General features: G+C 38.2%; 1 protein-coding gene across 2 annotated transcripts in view; it reads right to left on the reverse strand.

Moving 5' to 3' along the window:
• The window catches only part of tho2 (THO complex subunit 2-like protein), a 547,726-nt gene that overhangs the window by 255,029 nt on the left and 270,037 nt on the right, over positions 1 to 22,660 (reverse strand). For both annotated transcript variants that reach the window (XM_067143459.2, XM_067143457.2), the window contains exons 17-20: positions 21,415 to 21,699; positions 10,151 to 10,264; positions 9,876 to 10,067; positions 9,356 to 9,484 (exon numbers count right to left, since the gene is read on the reverse strand). In XM_067143459.2, the coding sequence (XP_066999560.2) occupies positions 9,356 to 9,484; positions 9,876 to 10,067; positions 10,151 to 10,264; positions 21,415 to 21,699 (720 nt within the window). The remainder of the gene's footprint in view (positions 1 to 9,355; positions 9,485 to 9,875; positions 10,068 to 10,150; positions 10,265 to 21,414; positions 21,700 to 22,660) is intronic.

Genomic DNA, 22,660 nt, shown 5'->3' on the forward strand with positions numbered 1-22,660 from the left:
CCTAATTTTGTTCTTCCTGGTGATGATGACGATGATGATTATTGTCATTTAAAGGGGCCTAACATCTAGGTCATCGGTCCTTAATGGTACGAGATGAAGCTAAATGTCATGATAATTAAAATATAAACTTATCTACTAACTACATTGTAAAAACATGATGATGAAAAATGAGAAGAATTTAGCATAATAGGTGGATCTAACTTGCAATGCCTTATTGTAAATTTGATTTTATTAAATAGAATAAGGCATTGCCCTTGAAGTGAAATCACATATATTATGCAAATTGATGATGATGATGCTTCTTGTTTAAAGGGGCCTAACATCTAGGTCATCGGCCCCTAATGGTATGAAATGAGACAAAATCTAATGACAAATTAAAAGTTCAAAACCTCCACTGACCAGAATTCAAAACGTGAGGATGAAGAATGAATGGATGGATATGAATTTAAAACAATCAGTGGATCCGACTTGCAGGGCCTCACATACACAGGAACTGACGTAAAACAATAGTATTACTGACCAAGGGACTACTTCTAAAGCACAATACTGAATCGATGATGCTTGCAGTCTAAAGGGGTCCAAAATCCAAGTCATTGAGGAGCTATTTAATAGTGAGATGATGACCCCGGTCTAGAAAGCCAGGAAAAACGGCCGAGAGGATTCGTTACACTGATCATGAATCACCTCGGAATCTGCAGGCCTTCGGACCAAGCAGCATTCGCTTAGTAGGCAGAAGGCCTATTGGGGCTGTAGTTTGGTTTGGTTTAGGGGTGTTTGTAAGGTTATAAGTACACATATTTCATTTTTGTGATGCTTAGCCAAATTGTTGATGGATCATTCATTCTCGGATTCTCCGTTTTCCCGTGTTGTACGATTTCTTTTTTTTCGTGGTCCCTCCAAAAACTGAGAATCGAGGTTCCACTGTACTTGAAGATACCATAGAAACAGCAACAAAACAAATCAAAATTCTGAGAGATGGCTGGGAATGTGGGACTACAGATTTCCTTTGAGAAAACACAATATCTGTCGAAACTGAAATCGCACCGGAGGTAATTACGGCAAAATACGGGAATATCAAGAGGGTTCACAAATTTAAGTACCTCAGATGATACAGGCCAATGGGACGGAGAAATCAGCTTACGAGCAGAGAAGACAAAAGACGACCAGAGCATTCTGGAAGACAGGGAACATCTACAATAAATTATGTCTATCACGTATAACATTATAACATTAAACACAGTCATCAAACCTGAAACCCCGTACACATCTGAAACATTGGTCTTGAATCGAAAAGGTGAACTAGAAAACATCAAGAAACAAGAGAGAAGAATTGTCAGAAAAATTCTAGGACCCAAAAAGACATAAGAAGGATACCGGTTGCAAAGTAGACAGGAGACTGAGCAGATATCCAACATAGTACACGACATGTTGAAACGTCGATTGGAATTCTATGGTCACATCAAGAGAATGCTGGACAACCGTTTGACTAAACAGATCTTGGAATACACCAAAAGCATAAAGAATATTAAGTGGATCGCCGAAGTTAGAGAAAACTCTGACATACACGACAGAAGGATATACAAAAAGTACACAAGTTGAAAGTGGGCCAGGAGGTCAAGAAATTGAAGATTGGAACAACTTGGTCTGAAGAACTGAAGAAAGCACACAGTGAGAAGATGAAAGAAGTGTGGTGCCTTAGGAAATCTCACATCAAGTAGACGCTTTATGTGGTCCATTAGTGGCCTATACAAATAAATGAATGAATGAATGAATGAATAATAATAATAATAATAATAATAATAATAATAATAATAATAATAATAATAATAATAATAATAATAATAATAAAAAAATTTGTGTCCTCATCCCGAGGTGGTGCAGCTCTTTTCAGGCACACCCCCATTGGAGGTGAGCTGCATGTACCATTTCAACCACATACCAGCCCTCCTGCCACTTTTAAATTTCTGGCAGTACCGGGAATCGAACCCGGGCCTCCGAGGACGGCAGCTAATAGCACTAACCGTTATGCTACGAAGGCGGACATAATAATAATAATAATAATAATATGCAAAGATCGTCAGATACCTACCTGCCAACTTTACAAAACAAAAAATCAGGTGATTTTGATATGAAAATCAGGAAAAATCAGGAGATATAATTGGTCAAAACTGCTTATTTTACATGTCCTGCAGAATACAGGAGTACTATGGTATATTTCATAATTCTTATTGTCTCAAAACCAGACTGTTGGTAAATGAGGCCTAAGTCAGATATCTCGAAAACAGTGTCCTAAAGCAAAACGGACAATTTCCGTGGCCCCTAACCATGAAACACGGCATCTGATCTTGCTATCTAGAACACTATGGCGTAAGTTATAAAGTGATAGGTTCAATGGTTCGGTTGCTACTTAGGCCATTTGGCATTTTGTCTGCCACGAAAATTGTCCTTTTTGCTTTAGGACACACCATTTTTGATATCCGACTCCTTGGCATTTAAGCCCTCAAATGCGACGAATCAACACGTTGTTTCTAGCACTTTTTGACATATACCATTGCAAGAACAGATGAAGTTATGAAAGTTGCTCCAAAAAACACATTACTCCATCACCTCCCACGCACAGAGAGAAAATACAAGCCATGGTGATTCAATCACCCTACCACGGGCTGGCGTGAGGAAGGGTAGTCGGTAAGGAAGAGGAGGTGAATCTAGACGCAGGAGGCTCGATTTCATCAGAAATATATCAACATATTGCCCATACGAACCAAGACTCGGCCACTTCCTTCCCACCTCCTTGACTATCCCTTCTAATCTTCCCACCCACCCTGTATAAGGTATACAAGTTAGGTTATATGCTTTTTGTGTTAGTTTACTGTTAACCGTCAAGCTGTTTACATCGCGGTAAGACCTCTCGACCTAAAGCTACTATAGGCTACTTTCCTAATCTACAAGCTTTGTATTACATTATATAAGTAGAGAATAGCAAGTGTCTAGTAGATTTAGCTTGTTTCTTTTAAAGAAGAATCTGTTAGCAGACGATATAGTCCGTCATGGAACAACCCATTTCTAGCTATACAGTAGAAGTACGCTATAGCGAGCATGGCATTTAACGAGAACTCCGTTACAGCGATGACTTTTTTCTGTCCCTTCAAAATTCCTATATTAAACTGTGTATCATCCTTCGGTTACAGCAAGAACCCTATCGCTAACTCATCCGTTATTACGAGCGTTCAAGCGCGCACGATTTTTTCCATTACCGATATTTATGCACCCCAGCGATGATATTGCATGCGATCGATTACCTTCGGCATCGTTTCCTCGCCATGTGCACTAGCAATTTCTCTTGTCGACATTCGAAGGCTATGTCGCAGTCGATTAGTAATACCCGTCGACAGCTGTTCTGTAAAGAAAATTTGAAATGAAAGAGAACATTTTCGTAATAAATGCGTAAATAACATAGTACGATAACGGTTGTTAACTCGCTAAAAATTAAGGATGACTAAACGACCGCTTAATTTTGAGGGTAAATACTGCAAATAAGTAAGAATGGGATACACATCGAGATATGGCAGAGTGCGTAATTGATTTCAGAGGTTGGTTTATATTTTGTCGCGTCTGGTTAAATTACGGAAAGGCTATTATGAAAATTTATAGCGAGAAAGTTATCATTTCTCTACTGGCGCTTGAAGTGTGTTTTCATCATACGTATAGTACGGTTAAGTTAGGATACGTGACGCTGTTTGAATAAGAATATTGCGAACTCTCTCGCTGACATTAAAAGACGATGTTGAAGTTGATTAGTAATATCCACCGACTGCTGTTCTCTAAAGAAAATTCGAAATGAAAGAGGATAACACGTTTTCGTAATGAATGCGTAAATAACGTGGCCGATAGCAGTTGTTAACTGGTTAAAAATAAAGACTGAAGTAAACGATATCTTAATTTTAATGTTATATAGGTACGGAAATTAAGTAAGAATGTGATACACCTCAAGATATGGCAGAGTACGGTACATCACAGTTTTCAGAGGATACTTCATATCTTCTCGCGTCTAGTTAAGACTATTTACATGTAAATTTTTCGCGAGGAGGTTATTTCTCTACATGCATTTCAAATATGTTTTCATGATACATATACGGTTAGGTTAGATGACGCTGTTTGAAGAAGAAAGCTGAGGTGTTTGCCACAGAGATCTTTGGAGTGATACCGTATTTCTTCAAATCCAAGATTCTTCTCGCGTCTAGTTAAGACTATTTACATGTAAATTTTTCGCGAGGACGTTATTTCTCTACATGCATTTCAAACATGTTCTCATGATACATATACGGTTAGGTTAGGTGACGCTGTTTGAAGAAGAAAGCTGAGGTGTTTGCCACAGAGATCTTTGGAGTGATACCGTATTTCTTCAAATCCAAGATTCTTTTTTTTTCAGAATCTCATGTGAAAACTCAAGGGTTGTTGCAATCGCGGCCTAACAGTAAGTTACTGGATACCACTGGCAACTACCGCGGTAACCACGCTGCTTCTTTTCACACGCGCACAGAACTCGTTGACAATAAACAACCGCTCTTTACTATACATCGCTAGCCGCGACAACCGGTTGTACAGTGCCTGTGTGTTTCTCAAATTTGCAGAATGGCATCCAAACACACGACCCTTCGATTTCTTAGAAAAGCCATGGCTACTCAGTGGCAGAGTTATAACGCGTCAATTGTACTTGACGCTTAGTAAAATTAAGTTTTATAGACAGCAGGAATATCTTTGCGATGGATAGTCGTATTGTAAAGATACGTGGAAAAGTTATTGCCGGCAAATTTTCGACGGGTTCTAGTCGATATTATGATGCCAATTTTAAGTTAATGGTTATTAAACACTTGGAAATGTAGAATAATTGTGCAGCCGCAAGAAAATACGGCATAAGCCTAACTAAAGCCAATATTTGGCGTTAGCGTGAAGACAAAGAGCTAAAAAATTGCGCACTGTACAAAAAATGCATTCAGTGGTCCACAACAAGGACGCTTTAAAGAAGTCGAAGATGAAATTGTGAGGTATGTGCACGAAAAACGCAAAAGCGGAATGGCCATACCGTGGCGCAATAAACTCGTTCGTTGACTTTCAACGTCCGCGATTAGGCCTATACATCGCTAACTGCTGAATTTGGCCGAACCCGGCAAGCGAGACGTGCGTGTAGCGGTAGCCGGTTACATCTGACGCTGCGTAAAAGTAACAGTTTTATAGACCGCAAGAATCATTTCCTGATGGATCGCTGTATCGTAGAGACGCACGGAACAGGTATTGCCGGAAAATTTTCAACGGGTTCTCTTCGGTATTATGATGCCAATGTTAAGTTAATGGTCCTTAAACCCGCGGAAATAAAGAATAATTGTGCAGCTGCAAAAAAAAAAAAGAAATATGGCATGACGAAATTCAATGTTCGGCGTCTAAAAATAGTCTAAAAATAGTCTAAAAATGCGTAGGCCTACTGTACAACAAGGCATTCATATGATTTTACAAAGTTCTTTTTGAGCCTGATTTAAATTTTTTGAAGGAAAAAGTGGGGTTCATCTTGGATTCGGAGAAATACGGTACTATATTTTTTCAGAATGAAATTAAACATACACTTTCACGTATCGGATTACGAAAAATAACAAACAAGTAAGCCGTAGTGTGGATATCATCTGCGGAAACGCAAGTTTTGAACAAACTGATTGCCGTTTCATACCGATTTTAATGTGCATCGGGTATAACGACAATCCGTTATAGCGAGTAAATTTTTCGCTGTTATATATTCTCGCTATAACGGAATTCTACTGTATTTACAAAGAGTGTGGAAAAACATTTCCCCGAGGCTATCACAAGAGATGTCATGAGATATCTTGTAGGACAATTTTTCAATGCAAACATTGTAGAAGAGAGTTTAAGAACACTTACAACGCTGATTTTACTTCATTTTCTAAGCCTACTACACGTTCTGTCGCCATGAAAACTTTTCAAGAAGAGATGCAAGATGAGTAGAAGATGATTTCAACGCTTCTTTGCTATCAAAACAAGTTTAGTTTGTACCTGGAAACGTTACTGCAGAAGCATGTATTACATCAAAACAAGTCCCTACACATCAACAGTTGACGTAAGATATCGTTAAGACCCCATCCTACTCATAAAACTATTGCAACTGCTAAGAGCCTATCTCAAATGGTGGTTACACAGAGTATAAAACAGATATTTTTGAAATTGAGCAAGAATTACGTCGTGCAGGTATTATTGAGTAATAGCTTTTCAAAGTGAAGAGACCTTACCTGTAAGCTCTCTCTTGACAGTACAACAGCCGAAACACCTTTCTACATTCCCAGCCCTCACTCTCACCTAAGTCATCCTTCTGTAGCATATAGTGGATCGAGTAGCTATACTGATACAGACTCTTTTCCAACATTCTCCCTTTCTTAGGGTGTTAACTCCGCCTCTACCTGTAGAGCCAGTCTCAAGCCCGGATAAAGAAAGGAGAGGCACCCTAAATACTAGAAAAAGTGTAAGACCTTTTGCCCTTTAGCCCTTTAGCCATTTGCCTTTTTTACCCTTTCGCCATTTAGCTCTTTTGTCCTTTATACGGTCGCGCCCTCACAGAGGGAGTAGAGTACTTGCTGCACTTCTGTAAGACAGGTTTACAACCTCTGCTCCTGTGTTAATGGAGGTTTCTGCCTTCCAACATCCTGGATGGCTTGTAACCCTAACACCTGCATACCTCCAAGCTTCGAACGGCTATCTTACCTAGTGCAGCTCTCCTTGGGTTAGTCCCATCAGAGCCCCCGCGCTACACTGATGTTAAGAAAAATCCGGTTAGGAGGATGAACCACCGCATTAGCCCAATACGCGAAAAGCCCTAGCACAGCTCTCCACAAGTTAGTGCCATAAAGCCTATGTATCACCACTAGCTCCTGTGCTAGACTAAAGTTATGAAGGGTAGCTGGTTAGAAGGATGAGCGATAGCTCAGCTCCTTAAAGTTAGTCTAATATAACCAACGTACAGCAGCTATCTTGTGTAGTAGCCCCTGCCTCGGTTCCCAAAAGTTAAAAAATATTTAAAATTTATTTCCACCTATTCAATACAATTTAGGTGGAAATAAATTTTAAATATTTTCCTATATATTTTACGAAACTTTTAATACGGACAAAAAATTATTTTCATCACTTGTAATCCCAAAAGTTAGGTGATAAAACTAATGGGCCATAAGTTACGAGTTATAAGCCCCTGAGGTAGCTTTCTAGGGTTCGGTCCATGAGAATACAGTATAACAGCCATCTTACATAGTAGCCCTTACCTCAGTCCCGAAAGGCAGCCCTCTAGTTAGGTCTATACAAACAGAGTATTGCAGCCATGGTAGCCTTTGCCTCAGTTCTCGAATGTCAACCTGATAAAACGAACAGGTCATAAGTAACAAGTTGTAAGCCCCTGAGGCAGCCCTCTACTTAGGTCTATACGAATAGAGTATAGCAGCCATCTTGCATGGTAGCCCTTGCCTCTGTTCTCGAATGTCAGGCTAATCAAACTAATAGGTCATAAGCTACAAGTTGTGAGCCCCTGAGGCAGGTCTGTAGAGTTAGGCCTATAAGAACAATGTATCACCATTAGCTCCTGGTCCATCTCCTTAAAGTTAGTCTCAAATAACCAATGTATAGCAACCATCTTGCCTCGAGGGCCCTAGCACTAGGAAGTTGCACACGGCCGCCATCTTGCGCATTAGTCCCTAGGCCATTTCCATAAGTCCTATGTATACTGCCTATCCTCCCCTGCGCCAGCTTTCTCCATAAGAGCCCACGTATAGCCGCCATCTTGCACAGTATCCTCCGCGCCAGCTCCCACAGGTTAGTCCCATAAGAGCCCAAGTATAGCCGCCATCTTGCGCATTAGCCCCTGCGTCACTCTCTCCTTTTCCCCCTACTACACATCTCTATTCCCTCACAGGAAGTGTGAGTGAGATGTTCGGTCTCTGACAAGCCTTCCGAAAATAGTATGAACTCGTGCTTCACACGTGTGAATCAGGCATGCACTTAGATGCCATTACTTAGCAAATGCATAGATTAATATATTGCATCACACGTAAACGTGATTATGCTAAGTGCAATGCTATTCTTATCAAGTAATAAATTAAAATTTGGCAGAACTGTCTCCAAATGGCTCATAAAATCTCTAGAAAAGGCACTAATCCCTATCTTTGAAATTCTGCCATTAAATTACTAAAATAGACTCCAATCTAGCGACTATTCTCTAGAATCTACTAGACTGATGTGAATGAACATGAACATAACAAGTGAGAACAAGAGATTGACAATCAACATACGCATCGCGATATACAGGTTTCAATAAACATCGCACGTCCATGCACATTTCTTGTATTAATAAACGTTGATATTTCATTTGAAAGTGGCCAATGAGCAAAGGACTTCCAGCCACTGGCGTACAAAGCTGAAATGGCAGGGTTTGAAAACAAAAGTTTGAAGTTAACCAAAAAATAAGCTAAAATCGGAAGAAATAATAGAATAATCAGGAGGCGGGAAAAACTGTTGAAAATAGGGAGTCTCCCGCCTAAATTGGGAAAGTTGGCAGGTATGTAAATTAATCATTACTGACAATGTTTACTCGTACGTTACCATACAGTAATATACATAAAGGCTGTCCACTTCCTTGAGATATTTCTCTAGCAATCTCCTCGTACGCTGCCGTTTTATTCATTTTAATGAGGTACTCTACGGAGTTCGCTGAATATAGACAGGGATGTGCTTCATACTTAGCAATTAATACACACACAACAATCCTCGGTCATGAAGAAGCTATTTTTTGTTGTTTTGATTCCCGTCCCGGCAATTCCAGCATGCCTAGTGGTATTGCGGGCACTGTTAATACTCTAATTCCATTCATCAATTCCGTCAAAGAATTGACAAATCTTTGATCGATTAGAACATATTCTAATTCACTTTGAAGACTTTTGAAGACTTGTCAAGACTTATCAAGTATTGGAAGCGATTTGACAAGTAAACTTGTAAAGTATTTGAAATTTTCTGAAGTCTTGTTAATCCTTGAATTTGACAAAAATTTGATCGTGTACAACTGACTAGAAATCCTATGTTTAATAATGAGCCATATAATAAAATAAATTCATGCTGTCAACCATGGTTTTAAATGTAACAACCCATGGGCTCAACATAAACCATAACCATCTTAATCTTATAATTCCAGATTCCTGAATGTGGTACACAAGTGCACATAATTTATCCTGGCATGTAATACTCTATTACAATAAATAATAAGCAAGAAACTATAGTAGATTAAAAATAGAATACCCTGCAAGTATAATACCAATACCTTCTCAAAAGTAGACTTTTCCGAATGCCACCGCATCACTGTCTCCAACATAGCACAAAGGAAACGACCGTATCGATTTGCTTCATTCTCTGTACAAGATGTAACAGAGTATGTAATGTCGCAGAATAACTGCAAAAGAAACACACACGAGATAAGCTAACATCTGCATACAAGTGAAATACTATCTGCCCTAGTAATGTAATTTCATATATTATTTCAGTATCTTAGTGAGTTTTATATGCTCCATATTTTTTCATTAATACTGAAAATATATGTGTGTTTTAAATTGCATAACTACATTTCATATAAATATACAAAGAAGAGTGGTGGAAGGAGAGGACAAAATGGAGATCAATGATCCACTGTCCGATACAAGAGCTCCCTGGACAAGGACGAGGGATGAAGATGGAGATGGAGGAGGAGGAGAATTACATTCCAAAAAATATCCTAATTCTAATTAATAATACTGCAAACTGCAGACTTATTTAGTCATAAGCCAAGATATAAAGTGAGTACATACCCTGTCATAACACAGTAGTGTTGAGAAATTAGCTGTCTTCAAACTATGGATTGTATGAACAAACTTAGCACAATATACAGCATCCATCGCTGTAAAGATGCATCGTGGAAATAAACAGAGTTGTAGGAACTGAGTTATTGTCTCATTTTTTGCAGCCTTTGCTGATCGCGATAGGAACCATGAATCCTTCTCCTGTTAACGTGAAAGAAATAATTTAGGAAGTGTTGAAAGTACCTAACTTAAATAGTGAAAAAATCCACGATAGTTGGCTGTACCTGTTTTAGCCGAGCCATAACTTTCTCCACATGTTCCTGCTGTTTCTTCTTCTCATCATGTAGCTTCTCTTGCAATGCTGTGAATCTTTCCTGCTCCTTCTTACCTTTGGTGGCCTGTTAAGTAACATAACATAAGAGTTAATGATTACAGAATTGAAGATAATTTAAGTAACACTATGATAAAGAAATAATGGTTCCCACTTCTCCAGAAATACTGTGTGAAGTATTCAGAACCAGAAAACATGTTTTAAATTCCATAGTGTTTTGAGTTATAAGCACCGTAACATATTCTATTAGGGGTCCACCTTTGGGTATATTATCCACATGTACTAGTCCTACATCGAAAAGGTTTCAATGTAAGTAAATGAATGAATGAGTGAGTGAATTAATACTCTTTGTTCCCTATCCCTGGGAAAAAGGTATGTGGTTTTTGTAATCGGTGGTGATGGTGATGACTAAGGCTTGGAAATGTATGAGCTTGTACATTTTTTATTTAAATATATTTTATTTATGTATTTTTGTCAAATTTATAATTAAATACATATTCTGCTGTATTTACTCATAAGGACATCTCTCTTATGTTAGATGGTGTGTTCTACTTCTTAGGTCCTATGTCCACATTTTCAAGCCAATTTTAATGACTCAAACTGCAGCATGCGAGTGTCACATGCATAGTAGTATTATCCATCGGCAGATGCACGTGACTGTCATGCCAAACGCATCACTATCTCGTTCAAAAAATCTAGCTCTACCATCCCTTGACATTTCTTTGTACTACATGACACATGAAATGTTGGGACTTGGTTCTTTCCCCTAGTGTATTATTCCGGCCTAGAACTTTAACTCCGTGATGAAATAAATCTTGATTTCATGCAGCCAACTGCTGCTGTTTCAAGTGAAAGGATGGCAGGTCCGAGTACGTTATTTAATCTTAGGTCTGAACAAATTTTAGAATATTTAGATGAACTGGGTGATAGTGATACAGTAAAACCTTGTTAAGACATTTTTGCAGAGGACAAAAAAAAAAGTGTTAATTGAGAAAAGGTACTACTGAATATACGAATAAAAAATATCCAACAGGAATATGGAAACACTGACACGAGGGCATTTTACGATGTGTATTCGCGGGTACAGTGTAAACTAAACTTAGCATTTCTAAAGATGAGAGGAAAGTATTAAAAGGTTTGAAAAACACAAGAGAACAAATATGAAAACCTTTTCCGCTGGGGTTTATAAAATAACAAGTGCACTGAAAGTTGTAAAAAACACCAAACAACAAATATGAAAACTTGTGCACGGGGGCAAATAAAAATATGAAAGTATTATTGCAGATAACACTCCTTCTAAAACAAATATTAGTAGATGCCTTTTATTTTGGAGCAGTGGGTTATTAAACATTATTTTTTGGTCACATTCTTTGACAATGAATTGGAGGTTACATTTGACCATATGCGCTTGGCAGGAATGACTTAGGTCACCATTTTGAATAAACTTCGACCAACTCAAATTATCGAGTCGAAACTTGAAGGTGCGAGTTCAACATTCACAACCTATGTGCGCTTAAAGATGTGGATGCCAGTCCATGTTCTGACAATTTTAATTTTGTCTTCATTAGTAAGGAATTTCATGACTTTTTCCGTATCCATAACTAGGCTATCACAAAACAAATATGCACCACACTAGTCAACTTCAGACGATTATGCTCCTAATCCAGACATAGGCTACCGTACCACGCAACAAATATTCCCTACAATTCACTGTACCACTCAACAAAAAATACATTTCTAACTTCTGAACTGAATGCAAAATACAAGCACAAACAGGCTCACTGTATTATTCAGCAATCTCGTTGCTAACCGGCAAGCAAAACTGAATATTCCTCAGGCTAACGGTTTGCTCCGCAAAAGTGGAAGTTATCCTGTGAAGTTCAGGAATTCAAGGCCTTTTGCCATAATCACTCAACTGAGGCGACGGCTCTTATCCGAGTTCTTCCACAAGGGATGATAAATAACATTTTCAGGGCTAGGGAAAATGTGATCGTACTTGTAGTAAGCGGTAACAGCGAAAATTCGTGATGCGATAGGCATGTTTATATGTTCCTAATCCAGATATAGGCTGCCGTATACGCGCCAAACATTAGCTACACTTCACTTTACCACTCAACACAAAATAAATTTCTAACTTCCGAATGGTATACAAAATATGAGCTATAGGTTCACTGTGTTATTCAGCAATCTTGCTGCTAACCAGCAAGTAAAACTGAAGATTCCTTAGTATAAGGCTTACTCCCCGAAGGTGCAACTTATCCTGTGAAGTTCAGGAATTTCAGGCATTTTCCCGCAATCACGCAACTGTGACGACGGCTCTTACCGAGAAATGACATTTCTTTCACAAGGGATGACAAATAACATTGTCAGGGCTAGGGAAAATGTGATCGTACTAAGCCGTAATAGCAAAAATTCGTCGCGCAATAAGTGAGGTTTAAAAACAATTGTTTAAAATCAATGTGACTATTACTTTTAGATGAACATTTTAATTTTTCAAAGTGATTTTAGTATAGTTCTGTTTTATTCAATATTTTTGTACTGTAAACATTTTGCATCCACAGTATTAACACTTGTAAATATTCATCAATACATTTTACTTAAGTTATTATGACTCCTTAGACCATGTGTGTTCTAAGATTGATTGAGGCTGATGATGCCCAATAAATAGTGGGCGAAACATGTGCCCTTCAAATTTCTGATAATTTCCATGTGTATTTAACCACACTATAGTGGAATAAATTTGTACTGAATAGGTGGTATTAAAATTACTCCTTGTATAAACTTTGTGATTACCCTCCCCCTTGCCGAGAAAAGACGAGTGTTCACGGATCACGGCTGTCTGCGGTCTGGTCATTCCAGCTCTGGATCTTTGGACTGTCAGAGCGGCAGCGTAGTACTGTTTGTTAAAAGAAAATGTGTCGTTTTTAATTTGATGGAGTATTTCATATGAAAGCATTGCTTTCACTCGTGTCATTCCTACTGACGTCATTCTAATGACCTATGTTAATTTCAGTTGGGAAAACCACTAAGACAGTCTTTCTGAGGATATAGACAGGAAGGTGGAGAGTGAGTGTCTGCCATTATAATGAAATTCCCCAACCTGATTGTGACTGATGGTAGGCAAGCGGGCCTACCATTACAACGAAAATTCCCTAACCCAGTCTTCATATGAAAAAGGACGTTTGGTGATTTCCCCATCGCATTTTTAGGGTAACGTTAAGAGCTATGCAATTTAATACAGTCTTGCTCAAAGTGTACACTACCTAACCTACAACTCCGAAGCAAAGCACGGATACATCAGCTAGTAATTACATAAACTTAGACCAGCCTTTCAAAAGTAAAAAATCAGGATGTGTGTGTGTGTGTGTGCACGCGCAAGCGGTATGTCCCAACATGTTATAACACATTATTGATGACTTAACTTTGAAGAATATTTAACACACTATACTACTCAATTATGTAACTTCTCTTATCTATACATGTAAAATAAGAGTTTTGTCTGCACATTGCTCAGAATTTAAAAAAAAAAAAAAGGTATTTCTGTATCGGTCGTGTCCACAGTAACAAGGAAATGCACTTTTTAATTTTCTGTAATTTCTGTCTGTCTGTATGTATGTACACGCATCACGAGAAAACGGCCAAAGAGAATTTAATGAAAATCAGTATGGAAAGTCAGGGAATAAGTTGCTACAATCTAGGCCATAAATAATTTTAATCACGACGATTGAAATGGTAGTTTAGGGGAAGGCCTAAAATTTAATTCTCAAATATTTATGTTACTAGTGGTCCTATCGATAAATACTACATAAATAAAGTTATATAGTAGTAAATTTCCGATTATTTATGTCTTACACATTTTTACCATGCTGGCTATGATTACAGAGATATTCATGAATTTGGCTTTTTGTTGCCAAGTCCATATCAGCGCCGAATCACGAGAAAGTGGGTAAACAGAATTTAATTAAACGGTATGTAAAGTCAGGGAATAAGGAACTACAGTCTACGCTATAAATAATTTCATAACATGAACTAATATGACAAAGTCGGAAGAAAACTAAATGTGAAGGCCTACAATATAGGAAGCCCATAAAATTGATCAACAGTAACATTACACTGACCATTGTTTTTTGTGATGTTCTTTGTCTCTTATGGTGCCACTCATCCCGTTAGATGAAATTACTGCTGCATACCGAGTATAACAGCCTGCCTGAATATTGGCGGCAAGTAGCTGGGGAGTTTTCTCTTCTTTAGCATGCCATTCCTCTGGTTCATACATTTTCTTACACTACTGGTACATAACACAGTGGTTTGTAATAATATTCAAGCTATTCAATCCCTTCTCTGAAGCACTGATTGAAATGAGTAGTGTACACATTTAATGGAATACGGCAGAGTAGTGTTCGCGGCTGTCTGCGGCCTGGTCATTTCAGCACTGGAACAATGGACTGTTAGATCGACACCATATAACTGTTCATTAAAGGTGAGAAAACGTGTGCTTTTCATATGATCGAGTATTTTATATGATAACATTGCTTTTAATTACTACATTCCTAATGATGTCCTTGTAATGATATATGAGATTTTTTTCTTTACGTCGCACCGACACAGATATGTCTTATGGCGACGATGGGACAGGAAAGGACTAGGAATGGGAACGAAGCGGTCATGGCCTTAATTAAGGAACAGCCCCAGTATTTGCCTGGTGTGAAAATGGGAAACCACGGACATTTTCAGGGCTGCCGACAGTGGGGTTCGAACCTACTATCTCCCTAATACTGGATACTGGCCGCACTTAAGCGACTGCAGCTATCGAGCTCGGTGTGATCTATGTTGACTTCAGTCAGGAAAACCACAAAAATAGTCTTCCTGAGAATTCTGTAGTGAAGCACGGATACATCAGCTAGTTAATTTGAAAAATACTGAAATATTGCATGTATTTTTTAAATATTGAAATACTGCATGTATCTGGGCTTTAGAACAAGTGATTTTTCATTGTAACTGCCTTAGGGCTCTTCATAAATTTCTGAACTAGATTTATGCTCAAAGCACTGGCCTTATTGAACGCAATTTAAGGTTTAATTTTTTTTCAGAACTTTTTTCAGGAGGATTTGATCTAAATTGAGTTTTAGCCTTGGAAATACGCTTTAAAAAATTAAAATACTCTCACAATCAGCATTGCTATGCAGAAATGATAAAATTAAAATCACAACCTTAGAGATTAAGCCTCCGTGGCTCAGGTGGCAGCACACGGCCTCTCACTGCTGGGTTCTGTGGTTAAAATCCTGGTCACTCCAAGTGAGATTTGTGCTGGACAAAGTGGAGGCGGGACAGGTTTTTTCTCCGGGTACTCCGGTTTCGCCGTCATCTTTCACTTCAGTGATGCTCTCCAATATAATTTAATTTGACATTCATTAATCACTGCCCCAGAGGAGTGCGACAAGCTTCGGCAGCCGGCACAATTCCTATCCTCGCTGCTAGATGGGACTTCATTCATTCCATTCCTGCCCTGGTGGTAAAATGACTGGAAACAGGGTTGAGGGAATTTTTAATTTTTTTTTTCACCTAAAGCTCAAGTGACCTGGGTACTGTGTCTGTGTACAATCAGCAGTGATGGTGTAATTGGAGATGCTATCTTCAACAACCCGTATTGGCACAATTTACAAATTTATATACACATTACGAGGTTCCAAAAATGTCAATTAACCAACACCTCGTCTTCAAATTTCCAGAAAAGGATAGAAGTTTATACAAAGTAAACACAAGCAATCAACTCTATTGAAGCTCTCTCAAGGTAAAAAACTAACAAAATCTCCTCAACATCATCTTATTACTCAATTTGTGGGCCTCAACCGACAGCACTTGTGTAACATTAATGTTTATAATAAATGCTAAAATTCTCAGACGTACTTCCACAGGCTCAACTAATCAAATAGGATGAATTTGACGTTCATCAAAATACAGTAGAAGTCCGTTATAGAGAGAATTCATAACGGCGAAGAATTTACTCACTATAGCAGATTGTCGTTATATCAGATTTTTGTAAAAGTCGGGAAAACCCGCCATACACATTAAATCCAGTATGAAATGGCAATTAGTTTTTTCTAAATTTGAGTTTTTGCGGATAATATACACACTGCAGCTTACTTGGTTGTTGTTTTTCGAAATCCGATACTACGTGAAAGTGTGTGTCTAATTTCATTCTGAAAAAAATATATATATATATTACCGTATTTCTCCGAATCCGAGATGACCCCCACTTTTTCCTTCAAAAAATGATCAGGCTTAAAAAGTGCTTTGTAAAATCATACGAATGTCTTTCTTATACATTACGCATTTTTAGACTGTAGACGCCGAACATTGGCTTTAGTTATGCCATAATTTTTGGCGGCTGTACAATTATGCTTTATTTCAGCAGGTTAATAACCATGAACTTAAAATTAGCATCATAATATCGAAGGGAACTCGAAAAATTTGCTGGCAATACACATTTCACGGTTCTCTACAATATGACGATCCATCAGGAAAATATTCTTGCTTACTGTAAAACTGTTACTTTCACTCAGCGTCAGATATAACTGGCCGCCGCTACACGTACGTCTTGCTTGCCAGATTCGGCCAACTTCAGCGGCTAGCGATGTATAGGTCTTGATCGCGGACTTTGAAAGTCAACGAACGAGTTTATTGAGCCGCGGTATGACAATTCCGCCCATGCATTTTTTGTGCACATACCTCACAATTTCATCTTCGACTTCTTTAAAGTGTCCTTGTTGCGGGACACTGAATGCATTTTTTGTGCAGTACGCATTTTTAAGCTATCTTTGTCTTCACGGTAACACCGAATATTGGCTTTAGTTAGGCCTATGCCGTATTTTCTTGCGGCTGCACAATTATTATACATTTCCGAGGGTTTAATAGCCATTAACTCAAAATTGGCATCATAATATCGACGAGAATCCGTTGAAAATTTGCCGGCAATACCTGTTCCACGTATCTTTACAATACGACGATCCATCACAAAAATATTCCTGCTGTCTACAAAACTTAATTTTACTACGCGTCGGGTACAGCAGACATGTTATAACTCTGCTACCAAGAGTAGTCGCGGCCTTTCTAAGAATTCAAAGGCTCGCAGGTTTTGACGCCATTCTGCAAATTGGAGAAATGTTTTTGTAGAGGATAATAGAATGTCATTTTCTCTTCACTATTTCCCGAGATCCAGTGACATTACACATGGGCACTGTACGACCAGTCGCTGCGGCTAGCGATGTAGGCCTATGAAAAAGAGGTGGTCGTTTATTGTCAACGAGTTGTGTGTGTGTACGTGCGCGTGGGGGTGAAAAGAAATAGCAGGGTTACTGCGGTAGTTGCCAGTGGTGTTCATTACTATCAGGCCGCGAATGCAAAACGACCCTTGATTTTTCACATGAGATTCTGAGAGAAAAAAACACGTCGTCTTGGATTCGGAGATATATGGTTTCACTCCAGAGGCTTCTGTGGCAAACATTTCAGTTTTCCTTTTCAAACGGCATCACCTAACCTAACCGTATATGCATCATGAAAACCTATTTGAAACGCATGTAGAGAAATGATAACCTCCTCGCTAAAAATTGATATGGGAATAGCTTTTCGAACTTTAACTACACGCGAGAAAATATAAACTATCCTCTGAAATCAGTGATGTTCCCTGCCATATCTTGAGGTGTATCACTTACTTAATTTTGAGTATACGGTATACCATTAAAATTAAGAGATCGTTTACTACGTCCTTTATTTTTAACGAGTTAAATACCGCTATCAGCCACGTTATTTACGCATTTATTACGAAAACATGTTATCCTCTTTCATTTCGAATTTTCTTCTGAGAACAGCAGTCGACGGGTATTACCTTGAGTATTACTAATAGACTCCAATATCGCCTTTGAATGTTGACGAGAGACCTCACAAATGCACATAGCGTGAAAACTATACAGTACCGAAGATGATCGATCGCATTTTGTGGCAAACGTTTCAGTTTTGTCATTCAAATAGCGTCACATATCCTAACTTATTTGTACTATATGCATGATGAAAACATACTTCAAGCGAAAGTAGAGAAATTATAACCTTCTCGCTATAAATTTACATGATAATAGCCATTCCGTAATTTAACGGACGTGATAAAATATAAACTAACCTCGTAATCAATGATACACTCTTCCATATCTTGAGGTGTAGGCCTATCTCTTTCTTACTTAATTGAGGTATTTAGCATTAAAAGTAAGGGATCGTTTATTCAGCGTTTATCTTTAACGAGTTAATGTTTATCGGACACGTTATTTACGCATTTATTACGAAAACATGTTCTCTTTCATTTTCCTTGTGGAAGAGCAGTCGACGGGTATTACTAATCGACTCCGAAATTGCCTTTGAATGTCGACGAGAGAGCTCGCTGGTGGGCATAACGAGAAAACGATACGGTACCGAAGATGATCGATCACATGCAGTATAATGACTGGGTGCATAAATATTGGCAATGGAAAAAATCGAGCGCGCATAATCGCTCGTAATAATAGATACGTCAATGATAGGGTTCTCGCTGTAACCGAAGGATAATATACAGTTTAATGTAGGAATTTCAAAGGGACGGACAAAAGTTATCGTTATAACGGGGTTATCGTTATAATGAGGTTCTCGTTATATGCCGTACTCGCTATAGCAGACTCCTACTGTATTGTTTTTATCCAATGAGAATGGGATTAGAAGTAATTTTAATTTTAAGAAGTTATACCCGTTGTGACATCACCAGATGCAAAATTTTAATTTTTTTAAGACACATCAAACTTCATAGCTCATGAGCACACCACCCAATTTTGATGTGTAAGTTTTGTTCCTGAGGACTGGAAGATGGGCATCATTGTACCTCTGTTCAAGAAAGGAAGCCGACGAAAATGTACTAATTACCGTGGTATCACACTACTGTCTCATGTCCTGAAAATATTGGAAAAAATAATAGAGACCAGAATCAGAGATATTGTTGAACCAATTTTGGAAGAAGAGCAGTATGGTTTCAGACCAGGAAGGTCAACTACAGACCTTATATTTGCAATTAGGATGCTAATGGAAAAATACTGGGAGAAGAACAAGCCTTTATTCCTAATATTTTTGGACATTGAGAAAGCATACGATAGTGTACCAAGGGAAAGAATTTGGCAATGCATGAAAGAACTTCAAGTGCGAGATAGCCTCATAGACAAAGTGAAAAGGTTGTATAGTGGGAACAGAAGCTTTATTCAAGTAGGACGTGGTTTGTCGGACTGGTTTGAAACAAAGAGAGGAGTGCAGCAGGGCAGCTCATTGTCACCACTTCTATTTATTATTGTAATGGATGTAGTAATGAAATCTATTAAAAGGAAAGAACATGGAGATATCAAAGCCTTCACATTTGCAGATGATGTTGCGATCTGGAGTGACTCAGAAGATGAATTGGGAGAGAGAATACAAAGCTGGAATGAGGAGTTTAAGAAATAGGGTTTAAACATCAGCAAGACCAAGACGGTGGTGATGAAAGTGTATGGGGAAGGAGCAGAACCAATAGTCATGTTAAATGAAGCTCAACTGGACAGCGTTCCAGTTTTCAAATACTTGGGTAGCGTTATATCAAATGACAACCTAGCAAAACATGAGGTGAACAATCGAATCAATAAGGCAACACAATTCTACCACCAGGTAAGACACCTGCTGTGGGATGAGCAAATACCCATGAAAACAAAAATGACATTGTACAAGTCCTATTATACACCAATTCTTACATACAGTCTCGAAACCAAAACACTGACCAATAGAGATAATTCGAAACTTCAGGCAGCTGAAATGAAATTCCTACGCACTATGATCCAGAAAACCAGGAAAGACAAGATTAGGAATGAGAAAATAAGAGAAGAAGTAGGAATAGACAATTCTCTCCTAAATAAGATTCAGATATCAAGACTGAAGTGGTTTGGTCACATGAAGAGGATGCCAGTAAACAGAACTGCAAGGAAGGAATTTGACAGAAAGGTAGAAGGAAGACAACCCGTGGGAAGGCCACGAAGGAAATGGATAGATTTAGTTAAGAGCGATGTAATGCTGAGAGGTCATGATTGGGACAAGTTGGTGGAGGAAGAATGGTACAAGGACAGGATGAGATGGAGGAGGCTCATATACCACACCCGGGAAACTGGAGATGGTTTAGGATGATGAAGATGATGAAGTTTTGTCACTGTTTCATGTACATATACAGAGTCTAATGCTTTGTTAATTTTTAGCTATAAGTGGCTGAGGATGATCATTTTTTATGACTGAAACTTGTCCCAAAATGTGATATATTTATATATATATAGTCACACATAATAAATATGTATCGATTAGGTGGAATCCTTATTTCTACTTATTCTAATTGTGTCAAAATGGACCAATATGAAGATAATTGCATACGGTATAGGAAAGGAGCAAATAAGTGTCAAATCATGTGAGAGAGAGTGAGGGAGGGGAATAAGAAAGGAACACACTTAATAGGACGAACACAATGTTAGGTAAGTGTGGGAAGAGGGAGCAACAGAAATAGGAGACATGATTAACATGGAAACAAAAATGGAGAAGGACAATCCCTATATCTTCATACATTGTAGTCTTCAAGTCCTGAGATTGATGGAGAGAGCCTATCCATTTCAGCAATTATAGAAGGGGAAACAGCTAAATAGGGAAGGAATCAGCAGTGGCTTTAATTAAAGAACATACCGGGAGAGTTGGCTGTGTGGTTAGGGCTGCGTAGCTGTGAGCTTGCATCCGGCAGATAGTGGGTTCAAACCCCACTGTCGGCAGCCCTGAAAATTGTTTTCCACGGTTTCCCATTTTCACACCAGGCAAATGCTGGGGACGTACCTTAATTAAGACCACGGTCGCTTCCTTCCCACTTCTAGGCCTTTTCTATCCCAGCGTCATCATAAGACTTATCTGTGTTGGTGCGACGTAAAGCAAATTGTAAATTTAAAAAATTACGGTACAGCCTCAGCATTTGCCCATTCAAAAATATCATCGACCAACCAAGTTAAATGACACTGTACAGTTTACGTATATCATGACTTACCAGACTAAATTATGTAACACATTAAGTCGTTTTAACATTCAATACTAAAACTTCCTTGCAACTGTAAGATAATTAAATACATTACAACTTATTTTATATTTATGTCCACATACCAAGTCCTTCGAGTCCATTGCTTGAGATGCGAGCTGTTTCAATTTATTAATTTCACGTTGGTAACTCTCAGTGGGTACAAACAGATCATACATAGTGAGGGACCAAAATGTCACTAGGAACTGTGGCGATATATCCTCCCAAACTTTTGGTGGGTGTAGTGGCCGCACTGAAGCAACGATAGGACTCATGACATCACTTGCAGCCTCACAATACCTCTGGTGTTTCGTTGAAGGGGACATTTTCTTGCCATTAGGGTCGAGCTTACGAAGAGCTTCAAACTTCAACTAGAAAAATAAACAAAAGAGAGTTTAGCAAATTTCAAAATCAATTTTGACATGATGATGATGATGATGATTATGATCTCGCTATGACATAGTCTTAAAAAATACATCATACTGTACAATGACAACTATTGGAAGGGCTTCATCTAATCACCTAAACAGGTATGGGTGACAATAAGAAAACTATTCCAAGAAGCTAAATGGTTACAATGACCAAACTTGAACCCAAGTCATGAAATTTATAAGTTGAAGAAATGAATTTCAACAGTGCGAACTGTTGGCCTGTTCTAAAAATAACCAAGTGCCATTTTTTTCTTTAGTTCTTAGAAAATATATGCAAAAAAAATATTTTTGATGTATTATCTCAAGAAATTAACAGGTTCATGAAAGAAATTGGGCCCATTAATTCCTGAAGCACACACTGCATTCTAAGTACCTACTTTTATGTTCTGCAATGATAACAGAAATAATGAAACACGATAAGTATTTCAACAACAAAAAAAGAGATGGTCACAGGTTAACACATTCACTGCTGGCTTAATTAACTACCAATCGCCCCAGGAGCTGATATGTTTTTAATTTTTTTCTACAGTTAGAAGGTATGATAGTTTTAACATTACAAGTAAAGTTTTTACACATATACATGAAGGTCACAGGTTAACACATTCACTGCTGGCTTAATTAACTACCAATCGCCCCAGGAGCTGATATGTTTTTAATTTTTTTCTACAGTTAGAAGGTATGATAGTTTTAACATTACAAGTGAAGTTTTTACACATATACATGAAAAAGTCATTGATGACGCACAAGTGCTTCACAGCACTAAAGAATGATATAATTTCCTAAGTGCTGGTAGATGAACATGTGCATCACTGATGTGAGCGTTATTAATAAAGCATAATTACATTGCATTGTAACAAACGATGTTACATTATTATGTAATAATTGTTCACACCAAGAATAT

This window comes from Anabrus simplex, chromosome 3 (assembly GCF_040414725.1).
Source record: "Anabrus simplex isolate iqAnaSimp1 chromosome 3, ASM4041472v1, whole genome shotgun sequence".
NCBI lineage: Eukaryota > Metazoa > Arthropoda > Insecta > Orthoptera > Tettigoniidae > Anabrus > Anabrus simplex.